This window comes from Muscardinus avellanarius, assembly GCF_963383645.1.
Source record: "Muscardinus avellanarius genome assembly, chromosome: 13".
In the NCBI taxonomy this organism is placed as follows: domain Eukaryota; kingdom Metazoa; phylum Chordata; class Mammalia; order Rodentia; family Gliridae; genus Muscardinus; species Muscardinus avellanarius.
In genome coordinates, this window is record NC_137799.1 from 97,440,050 (window position 1) to 97,455,348 (window position 15,299).

The following is a 15,299-nucleotide window of genomic DNA, read 5'->3' on the forward strand; positions in this document are numbered from 1 at the left end:
GCACATATTTGTAAAACAAATTATTCAGGACATCAGGTCTCAAATAGACCCAAATACAGTTATATTGGGAGATTTCGCACACCACGCATGCCACTAGATTGATCTTCAAGGGAAAAGATGAGTAAAGAGTCTTCAGAACTAAAGAAAACTATAAACCAAATGGCAATATACAATAAACTGATAGGCAACATAATAGAAATGGGGGAAACTTAAAGAATTCCCTCTGAAGTCAAGAACAAGACAAGGTGTTGACCATCATCCTTCTCTTAGCACAGTCCTCTAGACTCTTGTCATAGTAATAAGACAAGAGAAGGGTATCGAAGGAATTCAAGTAGGAAAAGAAGAATCAAAATTGTCTTTGTTTGCAGATGACATGATCCTATATCTAGAAGGTCCAAAAAACTCAACAGAAAGACCATTGAACCTGATTAACCAAATCAGCAAAACAGCAGGATACAAAGTCTACCTAAAGAAATCAGTTGCTTTTCTATACGCCAACAATGAATCCACGAAGAAAGAGATACAGAAAAAATTCCACTTACAATAACCTCACAGCCAATAAAATACCTAAGAATAAACCTAACCAAAGATGTAAAAGACCCCCACAATGAAAATTATAAAACATTAAAGAAATTATTTGGAAGATGTAAAGATTTCCTTTGCTCATGGATAAGCCGAATAAATATCATCAAAATGATCATTCTGCCAAAAGTGATCTACAGAATCAATGCAAGCCCTATCAAAATACCAATGACATTCTTCATAGACCTAGAAAAATCAGTCATAAATTTCATATGGAGAAACAAAAGACCCAGAATGGCCAAAGCAATTCTCAGAATCATGCAGGAGGCATCACAATTGCTGACTTCAAATTATACTACAAAGCTATAGTAATAAAAACAGCATGGTGTTGGCACAAAAGCGGGCACACAGACCAGTGAAACAGAATAGAAGATACAGAAACAAACCCAGGCATTTATATCCAATTTATCTTTGACAAAGAGGCCCAATTCATATGCTGAAGAAAAGACAGCCTTTTCAACAAATGATGCTGGGAGAACTGGCTATACATTTGTTTAAAAAAAAAATGGAACTAAATCCTTATCTCTCACCCTGCACAGGAATTAACTCAAGATGGATCAAAGACCTTGAAATCAGACCAGATACCGTGAAGCCATTAGAAGAGGGAATAGGTTCAATACTCCAATATACAGCCACAGGTAGTAACTTCCTCAACAAGACCTCCAAAGCACAGGAAATTAAAACAAGAATTAAAAGTGGAATGGCATCAAACTAGCTGGGTGTGGTGGCGCACACTTGTAATCCCCGCACTTGGGAGGCGGAGACAGGAGGATCGCGCAGGTTCGAAGCCAGCCGCGTGCGCTGGCTTAGGAGACCCTGTTTCCAAATAAAAATATTTTTAAAAAAATAGGTCTGGGAGTGTAGCCCGGAGGTAGAAGGGCTTCCAGGAACCCCAGTACCACCAAAATGAATGAAAGAAAGAAAGAAAGAAAGAAAGAAAGAAAGAAAGAAAGAAAGAAAGAAAGAAAGAAGAGTAAAAAATAGGACAGAGGGTGTAGCTCAGAGGTCAAATGTCCCTGGGTTCCATCCCCAAACCCACACACACACAAAAAAAGTGGAATGCCATCAAACTAAACCATTTCTGTTCTTCAAAGGAAACCATCGAGAATCTAAAGAAAAAGCCTACAGAGTGAGAGCATATCTTTACCAGCTATCCCTCTGATAGAGTGCTAATATCTAGAATATACAAAGATCTTAAAAGACTTTACACTAGCCAAACAAATAACTCAATCACGAAGTGGGCAACTGTATTCAATAGAAACTTCACAAAAGAAGAGATAAAACTAGCCAATAGATACATGAAAAAATGTTCAACATCATTTGTAATTACGGAGATGCAAATCAAAACTACATTGAGATTTCATCTGACCCCCATCAGAATAGCAAGCCTAAAGAAGTCAAATAAAAATAAATATTGGTGAATATGCTGGGCCATAGGGAACTCTTCTACACTGCTGGTGGGAGTGCGAACTGGTTCAGCCGCTATGGAGATCAGTGTGGAGATTCCTTAGAAAACTGGGAATGGATCCATCTTATGATCCGGCTCTACCACTCCTGGGTATCTTTCCAAAGGGGCTGAAATCAGAGAACTACAGTAACATATGCATAGCCACGTTCACAGCAGCACAATTCCTAATAGCCAAAATATGGAACCAACCTAGGTCTCTAACAACAGGTGAATGGACTGCAAAATCATGGGAAATACACACAATGGAATTCAACTAATCAATTAAGAAGAACAAAATCATGTCATTCGTAAGAAGATGGAAAGACCCGGAGAGCATCATGTTAAGTGAGATCAGCCAAGCACAGAAAGAGACGGGACTTATGTTTTCTCTAATATGCTCAAGCCAGGGAGCATTGGGGAGACCAGAGGGACTCCAGATGATGGAGGGGTCCTCAGTGGAGCCAAAGAGGAAAGGTAGGGGAGGGAGAAGGGTGCATTTCAATGGAAATGCACCTGTGACTACGTGTATACATGTGAATATAGCGTCGTTAACCTGGACACTTGGTATTGGGAGGAGGGAGATGTGCACTGAGGCTGGGACGGGGCGAGTACTGTATGAACGCATGCCATTGTCAACATGACCTACATTATGACACTGTTACTTATAATGAAACTATAATATTTTTCTGGGTTTTTAAATTGCAGTTTTCAGTGGGAGAGAAATACATTAACCGTATTCTTAGGACTTTTTCAGCTAAATTTAAGTTGCAATGTCATATTATTGGTGGTGTGGTATTCAGTTTAAATGAAACCATAGGGGATACAGTGTATGTAAACTAGTTATACATCACATGAGCCCTGTGGGCTGCTATAACCCAATCTTAAAAGCCTTTTCAAGATTTTGACATTTCTCTGGTAATAACTGACATTATTTGGCATTAGTTCATGTTTTATTCTGAGGTTTCCTACTATACAGAGACTATAGAGTCTTAGGTTTATTTCCATCGGTGTATGTAATACTTTTTATAAGGCTCTGCGCTAGATATGAGACATGTTTTTTTTTTTTTTGGCATTGCAGATTGAACCCAGGGGCATTCTATCTCTGAGCTATGCCCCCAGCCCTATTTTTATTTTTATTGAAACACGGTATCACTAAGTTGCTGAGGGTATCACCAAGTTGCTGAAGCTCTCACTAAACTTCTGGGGCTGGCCTCAAACCTGTGATTCCCCTGTCTCCACTTTCCAAGTGCTTGGATTATAGGCATGCACCACCAGGCATGACATTGAATGCCTTTTATTTCTACTGCTATTACTACTAATTATGTTTGCTTCAGAAGCAACTTAGTAAATACTAGCTACTTGGGATCTGATTAGATACTGTATAAGGTATAATTTTATACTTTGGTAAAAAAAAATACATAGCATAAAGTTTACCACCTGAACTGTTTTGAAGTTCTACAAGCTAAGACAGCTGGTGGTATTAAGTTGGGTCTCCATCACCAGCATCCGTCATGGGGACTTTGCCTGTCCATGCACACCCCTTATTCCCAGGAATTTTATTCACACTCACGTCCCACAGCTCTCCTGGGACGACAGCGGCAGGAGCGGCTTTCAGGGAACACGTCCGCTTCGTGCTGAAGCCCTTCTGGGCACTGATCACCATAGCTTCTGCTGTTTCTGTCCAGTTTCCAGCTGAGCTGACTTGCATAAGGACTCAAGATTGTTTTCAGGGGTGGCCAGATCAAAAGAGTATTCAGAAACTTTGCCAGGCCCTCATTGTACTTACCGCTCCAAGCTATACATTTACTGTGTGATGGTTTTTAGAAGTTTCTAGGCCAGAAGAGAGGAGTGTTTAGTTAGCTCTTCTGTTGCTATGACCCAAACACCTGACACGCACAGCTTTAGAGGAAGGCAGGTTTGCTTGCTTGTGGATCTGGAGAGTTCGGTCTACGTCAGGCGGGTTTCTGAGTAGGAGCCGGGGCTGCAGGTCCTTAGGGCATAATTGTGCGGAGCAGAGAGAAGGGGAGAGCTTGCTGTCAGCTTATGGGGGCGGAGAAGGGCAGGAAGCTCAGCGGGGAGCCTTCCATGGACACCCTCTTCCCAGGACCTTCCCCAGCAACCAAGCTTCACCCCCAACAGGGCAGCCTCCAGCCCATGAGGTCTGGGGAACATTTTAAATCCAAACAATAGCATACAGAAGTGACATAAAAGTTTTTGTTGTTTCTGAATGATGGTTGGGCTGTCCAAATCTCCTCACACATGTGAACACACATCTGCATGTGTGTGTGTGTGTGTGTGTGTGTTCTACAATGGAGCCCATCACCAGTCCTGTTCTCTTTGATTTTAGTCATAAAATCCATGAAGCTAACATTAGAAGAAAACACTATTTTATACTATTTTATACTATTACACTATTTTATACTATTTTAAACACTATTTTATACTACCCAAGTTTCGTTTGACAATCAGTAAAAGCATCATTGCAACTGCGCTCTCTGTTTTGACCGCGCAGCGGCAGCAGGCTCTGGGGAAAGCCAGCTCGTGGGGCCCTGGCTAAGCAGCTCTGACCTCCACTCACCTGCCCCACACTTCCAGGTTCAGGTGCCTGGGGAAGACTGGCCCACGCAGACAACATTATCTCGGGTTAACAGAGAGGCTTTTATGTTTTATGTTAGTATTTGAGTAGTGCTCACTAGTAATGTTTTCTAGCCCAGACTCTGAGATTTGTATTTCTTCTATCATCTTCATTTCTGTGCCTTAGAGAACTAAAACGGAGTCACTGATTTATTTCCAAGAAGCAGGAACATAGTGAAATTTAGTCATAGCAGCTAAGTGCAAGTCTAAAAGAATTAATAACACTCTGAAAGGCATAAAGAAGTGCTCCTGAAGACATCCTCTATTCTCTTAATTAAATGTTAGCCAAATTATCATTAAGCTCATTTTTTATGTTGTGAAATACATATTTCTTTCTCTCCTAAATTTGCGAAGCTGTCAGCTTAACTATGTGGGGAGAACATTAAATGGTGTGTGAATGGCAGCTTGAGAACTGGTTCATGCAAGGGGGGGGGGTCCAGTTCCTGAGATTCAGAGTGAGCATGTGACCAGAACAGAACAGCACTTCAAAGATTAATTGAGGACTTGGCTAAGGAACGCTTCAAAAGTAGATCAATCATGGGCCAGGCAGGTAATCTAAGTGAGACATTAAAGGACTGAAATGGGGCAAAATCCATGGAGATGAAGCCAAAAGATTTTAAGCACAAAATTTTTCAAAGATAAAATACACAGAATTTGGTATCTGGTTGAGAAAGGAAGAGAAAGAGAAGAGAATGATGACTGTGAGATTTTTTTTCTCACAAATTATTCAACTTTAATGCACACTATTTTACGTATTCATACCTGTGGTCTTTAAGGAACACAGTTACTATTTTACGTGTTCATACCTGTGGTCTTTAAGGAACACAGGTGCCATTTTATGTATTCATACCTGTGGTCTTTAAGGAACACAGGTGCTACTAAAACAAGCGGATCCTAGGATTTTATAAAAGCAGCCTTGGATCATTATGTCTCTGTGTGTGTCACACACACCTTCAGAGAAGCAGAAACTATTTGTCTTACTGACACTGGAATCTCTCCTAAGCAAGTTTGTTACATCAGAAAGATAACTGCTTGGAGCTGGGCATGGTAGTGCTGGGCATGGTGGTGCACGCCAGCAATCCAAGTACTTAGGAGGCTGAGACAGGAGGATCATAGAGTCAAGACCAGCCTCAGAAATTTGACAAGTCTCTCAGCAACCTAGTGAGGACCTGTTTGGGAAAAAAAAAATGGGGGGGGGGTTAGGCTGAGATGTAGCTCAGAGGTAGAATACCCCTGGGTTTAATTCAAGAAAATATAACAGGCCCAGAATATTTATACCCTGTGCATTCTGTATCTGACACAGGTAAAGTCATGCATTGTTTCAGAACAATCAGGCAGATTGTTATTCCGCTGTTGTTTTTGTTGTTTGTACAGAGAAGAACGTTCAGGTGCATTCCTGCAAGGCGGCATCTGCCTTGCAAGAGACACCGGTATCTCTGCCGCTTCTCCTGGTTTCCTCTGTAGAACCACACAGACCACTGTAGCCATGACCACAAATCTCGCGGGCACTTGCTAACGTGGTGTTGGCTTTGCATGCCGCTGTCCGACCACCTCCAGGCCCCGTGCGTTCCTCTTTTCCTGTAAAATCAGTACCGTGTGTTTTCCAAAATAACTAAATATGAAGTGAGTAGCTGTTCATGCAATTCTCATTTAGCCAGAGAGCTATTCTAGGTGACATCTGATGCCCACCTGAAAGTGTTTCCAACAGCTTGAAAGTCTGTTTTCTCTATGACAGTGGCACCCTATCAAAACCCAGTGTCGTGATCACTGCGCCAATAAATGTCTCAGGTGGGGCAGCCTCCCGGGGCCCACCCCAGCCATAACTGCCCTTGTCTGCTGCAGACCTTGCCCTGCAGAGCACTAACGTTCTGGAGAAGACAGTTTTGAATACTGATGAGGTTCATTCAGATATTGGAGTCCCTTAGACAAAGGCTTCTGACCATCACCCACGTCTCTGGTTTCCTTATTTCATACACTTTCTGTCCCATGCAGCGCTCTTCCCAGTAAAATCTGCGGTCACTGCATAGTTTCCAAGCACATAAAACCCTCAGAGCAGAGGTCAACTGATATGTTTTATGTCATGTCAACAGAAAGGTCTAAAGCAATTTCCAGTTTTGCTGTTTATACATTCCCAGGTAAGGAATTTTGTTAGTGAACGCCCCTGAGAAGCATCATGGACCCTCGTTGGGTCTAGCTGCACCTTTAAATTTTCAAGGTCATTACTGCTATTGGGTCTTTTGTGCCTTTTTTCTTTTTTTGGCAGTGCTGGAAACTGAACCTAAGGCCGCATCCATGCTCGACATGTGCTCCACCATCGAGCTATGTCCCCAGCTGTGTTAAAAAATAATTCAAGAAATATCTGAACATAGAGTTGTCAATAAAACTCATTTTTGTTCTCTAATCTTGTTATAATTTTCTTAGAAAGTAAAGCATCCTCTCTCTCTCTCTCTCTCTCTCTCTCTCTCTCTCTCTCTCCCTCTCCCTCTCCCTCTCCCTCTCCCTCTCCCTCTCTGTCTCCCTCTCTCTTTTCTTTCACATAAAAAATCTGCTAAGCAAGTAAGAAGGTTCTGCTTCTACCCAAAGATCATCGTCCTAAAAAAGAAGTCATAATTAAAGAACTGGGGCTGAGTGTGCAGGGCAGTGGAAGAGGGCACACTTGGTATGGTGAGGTGCTACCATGCCCAACGTAAGCTTTGAGCTTCACGTGCTAATAAGATCTGTGCAGAGGAGGTGCAATATATTATAGGCACAAGTAAACACGTGCCTTTACAAAGCAGCTGTTTGGGGCTTTTTTAATCTTAATCACAGACTCATAACCCCACAATAAATCACTTTAGTTATTGAAATTGCTGGATATAAGACATTGGATTTTCACAGATTCACTTGATGCAGGCACAATTATACATGAGAAGACAGACCTGATGAACACACAAATAAAATGAATCCATCGATGACCGTATTAGGTAACTAGACAAAATGCTGATCAATTTATTATAAACTATAAAAATGACAATGACTATATAATTAACTTGTTCCTGAAAGTTTATTATTATTATATTATTATATAATTATATTATATAATTATATATTATATTATTATTATATAATAATTATTATTATTATTTATGAGGCTAGAATCCAAGGATATATTTATTTTTATTTTATTTTGTGTGTGCATGTATGGTGCTAGGGATTGAACCCAGAGACATTCTACCTCCAAGTTACACCCCCAGCCTGATTTTTTATTCTTTATTTTGAAAGAGGGTCCCACTAAGTTGCAGAGGGCCTCACTAAGTAGTTGAGGCTGGCCACAAACCCAGATCCGCCTGTCTCAGTCTCCCAAATACTGGGATTACAAGCGTGCACCACCACACCCGGCTGCGTGTATTTATTATAAAACATTTTCTTTTCCTAGCTGGGTATGCTAGTGCATACCTGTAATCTCAGTACTTGGAAGACTGAGGTCAGCCTCAGTAATTTAGTAAGACCATCAGCAATTTAGTGAGATACTGCTTAAAAGTAAAAAAATAAAATAGGACTGGGCTGTAGCTCAAAGGTGGATACCCCTGGGTTCAATCTCCAGTGCCATACTCACACAAAAATTAAGACTTAGCTAAAGGATAGCATATCATTTGAATCCTTTTATATTAAACATTCAGACCACATGTTACTTTTTATAAATTTTAGTTTGGTGTCCCCCAAACAGTTACAAAAAATAGAATAATAAACATATTATGTTAACATAATTAATATTGGGTTTCAATAACTTCTCTGAATTTCTCTAATATCATTATAAAAACAATTTCTCCAGCCAGGTGTGGTGGTGCATGCCTATAATCCCAGTACTTGGAGGGCTGAAATAGGAAAATTGCAGGTTTTAGGACAGCGCTTGGGAGGCGGAGACAGGAGGATCGTGCAGGTTCGGAGCCAGACGCGCTGGCTTAAGAGACCCTGTTTCCAAATAAAAAAGTATAAAAATAGGTGTGGGAGTGTAGCCCAGAGGTAGAAGGGCTTCCAGGAACCCCACTACCACCAAAAAAAAAAAAAAAGAAGGAAGGAAGGAAGGAAGGAAGGAAGGAAGGAAGGAAGAAAGACAGACAGACTCCATGGAGTAATGAAAGGAGGTTAGGTAGAGAGAAGGGATGACAGAGAGTGAATAGGCTAACAGTTGAAATAATGCTATGCACATATATTAAGTTACCAACGCCAATCTCAAAGACATGTACAGAAAAGGGGAGGGAGGAGGGAGCCAGAGGAAAATGCGCCCTGAGTTGAGTGTGTGTATGTTCCCATAACTCTATATATTAGTATGATGTATAATTCAATGTATCAGTAAAAAAGAAATGATCATTACATGCTAAAGTCAGGAAAAGTGAGTTACTTTAGGACAGTAAAATGCTTCCTCCAAAGAAATCATCAAATTTTTAAAAAATTATTCCCTTTTGAGGTTTATTCAAGAACTGTCGTGTGTGTGTGTGTGTGTGTGTGTGTGTGTGTGTGTGTGTGTGTTTTGCTGGGATGGACCTAGGCCTAGAGTATACCAGATGAGTCTCCACTACTGACTTGCACGCTGGAGTCATCTTGGTCAATGATATAGTGTACACAATTTTTCTACTTGTCATCTCTCTGAATCAGAATCTAATCTTACATTAAAGAGATTCCAGGCCATCTAAGGGCTTAGTGGTGATAAATAAATACAACAGACATAAGTAGAAAGTCATAATACTGCATTCATTTGCTATGTATGGAATCTTCTGACTCTTCTGAGCAGATGGAAGAGAGAGAGAGAGAGAGAGAGAGAGAGAGAGAGAGAGAGAGAGAGAGAGAGAGAACGAACACGAGTAGGTTCAAGACACCAGCCTCAGCAACTTAGCAAGATCTTGTTTCAAAATAAAAAGTTCTGGGAGTAGAACGCCCCTGGGCTCAATCTCCACCACAGCAGAGGGTGGGGGAGTGAGGGAGAGAGAGAGAGAAAGAGCACATTTATTGCCTCTGGAAGCAAATATATGATGTTATTGTATTTCAAACTCTAATTCTTTTTATTTCCTCAAATTTTCTTGGTTCAAATGTACAATTACAGGTTGTAAATGTGCATTCCAGATTCCCTAGCGCACTGAAAGAAGTATTTTGTTAAGGCGCCCTTAGTTATTGGCATTCCTGACCATTTTTTCCTGCCCTACAACCTGTAACTGCCACCATGGGGAAGGCTGGAATAATGACACTAATTCTGGTTTAAAAAAATGTGCATTTAGGTCGTGTGGGTCTAATTCGCAACAGTTTATTATATGTTTTGTAGAGAACTAGAAGAAGGAGCTTAAAGGTTTTCAGCACAAAGGAATGAAAGATGTTTAAGGAGATGGAAATAGCAATTACCCTAGTTTAATCATTACACATTGTACACATGCACTGAGTTATCACAGTGCACTCTGCAAATAGTCACATGTCAATTTTAAAAAGACTGTGCATTTTATTGACACATTTAAATTCAAGTTATGCTAAAATATCAACTGTGAACATGTAGACAGTAAAAAATGCTCAGTTAATTACATTCTCATCTGCCCAGGATAGTAATGTATTTTTTTACAAATGGAAAGAAGCTTTGGATTATGATTTATAATTCATGAAATATTTGATGGACAAGTTGAGTCTTCCCCATAAAAAGAGAATAAATAACTTGGATTCTTCATGGAGTAAAATGGAAGAGCTAGTTTATTAGTATCCAAGAGGCATGAATAGACACACCTCCAAAATGTCAACTTCGAGCTCTCAAAATGGGCCAAATGGAATTCAGTTACTACAGAGTGACCGCTCTCCTGTCCCATCCCTCATGCAAGACTTTTAGTAGTGCTCACAGTCCTTTTCGTGGCATTTTCTCATCGCATGGGTACAAATGCCAGGCTGTAGAACTAGAAGATTAGGCTTATTCTGCCTCTTAAGTTTAGCTGAGAGCTTTCCATTCCTCTAGAGAAAGGCTTTCATGTCCGTGGTATGGGGCCATTCATATGTTGGTTAAATATCTATGTGCAGAATTAGTTGCTTAATCACTCTTCATTCTAAATGAAATAAAGGATATAAAACTCTAATCTGCAGCCTCCTTACATCTCTCTCGATGTGGAATTCCTTGAAGAAGATGGCAAGCTACCATAAGGGAGGGGTAAAAAGCCAAAACCAATTTTTAAAAATGCCAACAACAAATCTGTGAAGTCATAGCTAGCAAACTGAAGTAATAATGCAGTAATAATGCTTTCATTCATATGAAAATAAATTTTACTAAGATTGAAATCACAGTTTTGCACCATCTGCATTGCAGGAACTTGAACTAAGAATAAATATGATCCCTGTGATGGAGAATCTTCACGGTCCTGTACTTTAACACAAAATATGATTTTACACCCAGAAGCATGGTGTTTGGGGATGGCTCGTGCCTTCCTTTACCCCCTGAACCCAGTGTCAGCCGCTGTTTTGGTGTCAATGGGCACATCCACTTAGGCTCTGCAGGAAGGAATACCATCCACAGTAAAAATAAATACAGAGCCCCGATCTTAGCAACGAGGGAAATGACAGGCTTAAATGTGGTTTAGCACATTTTACATATTATTTGTATATTTGCAAATGCTTTGCATATTATTTTGATAACTATATTGCCTATAACAAAGGCACTAATATATATTAATGTAGTCCAATGTGCAAAGCATTAAATGTGCTCAGATATTGAAAACTCCAAAGAAAGCATCAGGAAAATGAGAGAGAGGGAAAGAGAGAGAGGGAGCGGGAGAGAGAGAGAGAGAGAAGAGAGAGAGAGAGAGAGAGAGAGAGAGAGAGAGAGAGAGAGAGAGAGAGAGAGAGAGAACACAAATTATGAGAGAAGGCAATAAATAGGCATAAGATTTATAGTGCATTATTTTCATCGTTTTGTGTCTTTTTCATATATGCCTACAAATATTTTTGGTTAACAATATAAATTCAACTTTCTGAGGGTTTATTCAAAGACTTTTTAACCTCAGTTTTTGCTTGAAAAATGCCAGAATAGGTCCCTGTCTCTTACGCAGTATGTTAGTCAGCTTTACAGTACTCTAACCAAACACCCGAGGTAACCAACTTAAGAAGAGGAAACATCTACTTTGGCTCATAGTATCAGAGGTATCAGTCAGTGGTGTCTGGGCTCCACTGCCATTGTAGTGCTGCTGGCACATGGTGGAGAAACCCTTATCTCATGGCATCCAGGAGTCAAAGAGAGACAGGAAGCGGCGGATGTCTCAGTAGTTTCCGTGACCCTCGGAGGCCACTCCCGCAGTGACCCAACTTGCTCCCCCAGGTCCTATCTTGAAAGGTTCCACACCTCTCAACAGCACCACAGGCTGGCCACGAGCTTTTCACACATGAGCCTCATCCCAACTACAGCACACAGCAAGTTAACAGTGCATTGTCTACACTTCTGTTGAAACATATGTAAAAGAAAACACACTCCTCTTAGGATATGTTTGCAAATATAAATGTAGTATTCACTATGGCGCATGAAGGAACCATTCTGTGCTTATTCCTCCTTGGTGGATGTTAATGAGAGAATCAAGCAAGCCATAATGAGAAATAAACTAGGAGTCATAGTTAAAACATCATAAAAGTCTGATTTTAAGTGCTCCTTTATTCTGCCAATTTTCTCATCCAAAAAAAAGGCTAATTAAATAGTCTGGGAAGTACACAAAAAAAATGCACACTTGTAATAGGAAAAAACACCTCAGCAAACAGAAGGGCTGGCTGACTCTGAAGCCGCCAATGAACACAACACTGAAGTGGTTACATTTGGGACACTCAAACATCTTCAAGTCACGTGTCACCTGTTCCAAAATCCGCAAAGACTGAACCAGGAGACCCAGGCTCACCAGTGCCAAGCAGCCAGCTCATTCATGCCAAATACATCCTCAGAGCTTTGAGTGTGAATAAATATACGCATATGGAATATCATCTCCTTTTACAAAATATCGATCAATTACTTTATTACACAAGAGTCCAATAATATTCGCCAAGGTTTAGTAAGAAACAAAAACAAAACTCACCATCTCTCCGATTAAGCCTTGCAAACCCAGGGCCGTGGCTGCTGGATAGCTCTGAGGAGCTGCTGAAGGAGGACCGAGGCAAGGAAGAGGCCAGTGGGACATCACAGTCATCTGCGGGAAAATACCAGGACAGCATTAATACACAGGCCACTGCTTTGCAGGAGACAATAGCTCAAGAAAATAGAATGAGCCAGGTGTGGTGGTGCACACTTGTAATCCCAGCACCTGGGAGGCTGAGGCAGGAAGATCACAGGTTTGAGTCCAGCCTCAGCAACTTAGCCAGACCATGTTTCAAAACAGAAAGAGAGCTGCAGGTGTAGCTCAGACATAGAATGTTCCTGGATTCAATAACCAGTACCAAATATATAATATACATACACACATCAGAATGGAGGATAATCACTACTCTTATTTTAACTTTTATATTCTTATTGGTACATTACAATTATCCATCACTTTGATATTTGTACTGCAGCTTTTTGGGAGTAAAAGCTTTCAGATTTAAGGTCAAAAGATTTCAGATTTAAGGTCAAAAGATTTCAGATTTAAGGTCAACCTCAGTAACTCAGTGAGACAGTGAGACCCTGTTTCATAATAAAAAATAAAAGTGGCTGGGGGTGTATCTCAGAAGTAGAACAGTGCTGAGTTCAACACCTATACAGGCCTCTCCTGGTGATTTTTTAGGCTGAGCACAGGATAAGGGAACAACAGAAATAAATTCCAATACCTAGAATTTCCTAGTGTATGATTTCATAAAGAATGCTCAAGAGCAGGCATGGAGGTGTGTGTTTGTAATCCCAGCATTCGGGAGGCTGAGACAGGAGGATTGCTGTTGTTGGACAGCCTCGGCTACTACTTAGAGAGGCCCTTCGCAACTCAGTGAGATCCCATTTCAAAAATAAAGAATAAAAATTAGGACTGGAGGTGGGTGTAGCTCGGAGGTAGAATGTCCGTGGGTTCCAACCCCAATATGGAAAAAAAAAAATACTGGAATCACAGCAGCTTTTCCAGAAATACACATTAGCACTGTTAAACTGAATTAAGTTTTGCCGAAAGCTGTCTCCGTTCACATTGTGTTTGTCCCAAAGATTTCTCCAAACAGAGTGAGCTGTAATCTGACTTGATGTGTAGCCCAACGTGGGAGCATGCTTTTATATCAGCTAGCCAAGAGCTGAGCGTGGCGGTGCACGCTTGCAATCCCAGCATTCAGGAGGCCGAGACAGGAGGATTGTGGTTCGCATACAGACTCAGCTACTTAGTGAGGCCCTCCGAAACTTAGTGAGACCCTTGTTTCAAAGTAAAGAATATTACAACTAGCCAAGTCTCACCCAATCACAGCAGCTGAACCTCAAGCCAATCAGAGGCTGAGAGCTGCCAAAAGTTGACCATTTAAGGTGAATGCCAGCTATGGCCAATCAGATCATTTCTGTCATTTCCTCCATGAATACAACCTGTACTTGTGGCAAGCGTCTATCCTGAGTCCTGCTTGTTGGCTCGTATTTACTTACTTACTACTTTCCTATTTAGTTTTTGAGGCAAGATCTAGCTATGTTGCCCAGACTGGCCTCTACTTGCAATCCTTCTGCCTCAGCCTCCCAAGTACCAGAAGTTATGGAAACGTGCCACCTTACCTAGCTCACTAATTTTTTTTCTCAAATAAACTCTACTAAATGCAATTTATCTAAAGTTTACTTTTAATGCCATTAAGACAGTGTGACATATCTTAAGACATGACAATGGGAAAAAATCGATAACTAATTATGAAGCCTCTCTTCCACAGTGCAGAGAAGAGTGTGTCGCTGCTTAGTGAAACACACGAGGCACTCGCTGCAGGAATATTTTTCCACATATTCTCTAGCGGCCACAGTGTTCCACTCATGTAGGTGGGTCAAACAGTAGGACCTGTGAGCTTAGCATGAAGAGGGGAGCGTGAACTGCATGTAACACGCTTGGCAAGAGGCGCACGCAGACCAAGGACAGAGCTTGGCTCTTGCTTTGGCTTCCTTAGCAGTGCCCTCGCACGGGCAGCGCAGTGGAGCCTTCTCAGCTTCCCCAGCACACACGTTCCCTGGATAACGCTGGCAGTGGGCGTTCCTGGAATTCAGCAAATATGCTACATAATCAGGAGAGAGAGAGAGAGAGAGAGACAGACAGACAGACAGACAGACAGACAGACAGACAGACTAATCAGCTGGCTAAACATTTTACTTCCATTTCCCAAGAAGGCATTGTAGAACTGTGAAGAAGCAGAGATAAGAAAGCAACTAAGCCCACACTCCATCTTTCGATGGCAGGTCCCACACAAAGGCATCCTTTAGGGAATGTTGCCTCCCAAGATACCTAACTAATGTTCTCCTCCATTACTGCTGTAAGGAGAAAACAAACAAACAAACAAATAAACAACACAGGGACTTCTGATGTAACCCTAACCCTAACCCTTATTCTTATACCATAAAAACCATGCTGATAGGTAGTTAGATTAGCGATGTGCAGGGCCAGGAAAGAAATGGGATGGAGGATCCTGCCAGCGCTCATGAGAAGTGACGAGGAGACCCACCCCAGGCTGCGATTGCTGCTTTAGA

At 41.2% G+C, this 15,299-nt stretch overlaps 1 protein-coding gene across 1 annotated transcript in view; it reads right to left on the reverse strand.

Annotated features, from left to right (window-relative positions):
* The window catches only part of LOC308272287 (contactin-associated protein-like 3), a gene marked incomplete at both ends in the record, with an annotated part of 163,953 nt that overhangs the window by 134,705 nt on the left and 13,949 nt on the right, over positions 1-15,299 (reverse strand). Inside the window, one exon of the mRNA XM_080709029.1 lies at positions 12,718-12,828. Within this exon, the coding sequence (XP_080565155.1) occupies positions 12,718-12,828 (111 nt within the window). The remainder of the gene's footprint in view (positions 1-12,717; positions 12,829-15,299) is intronic.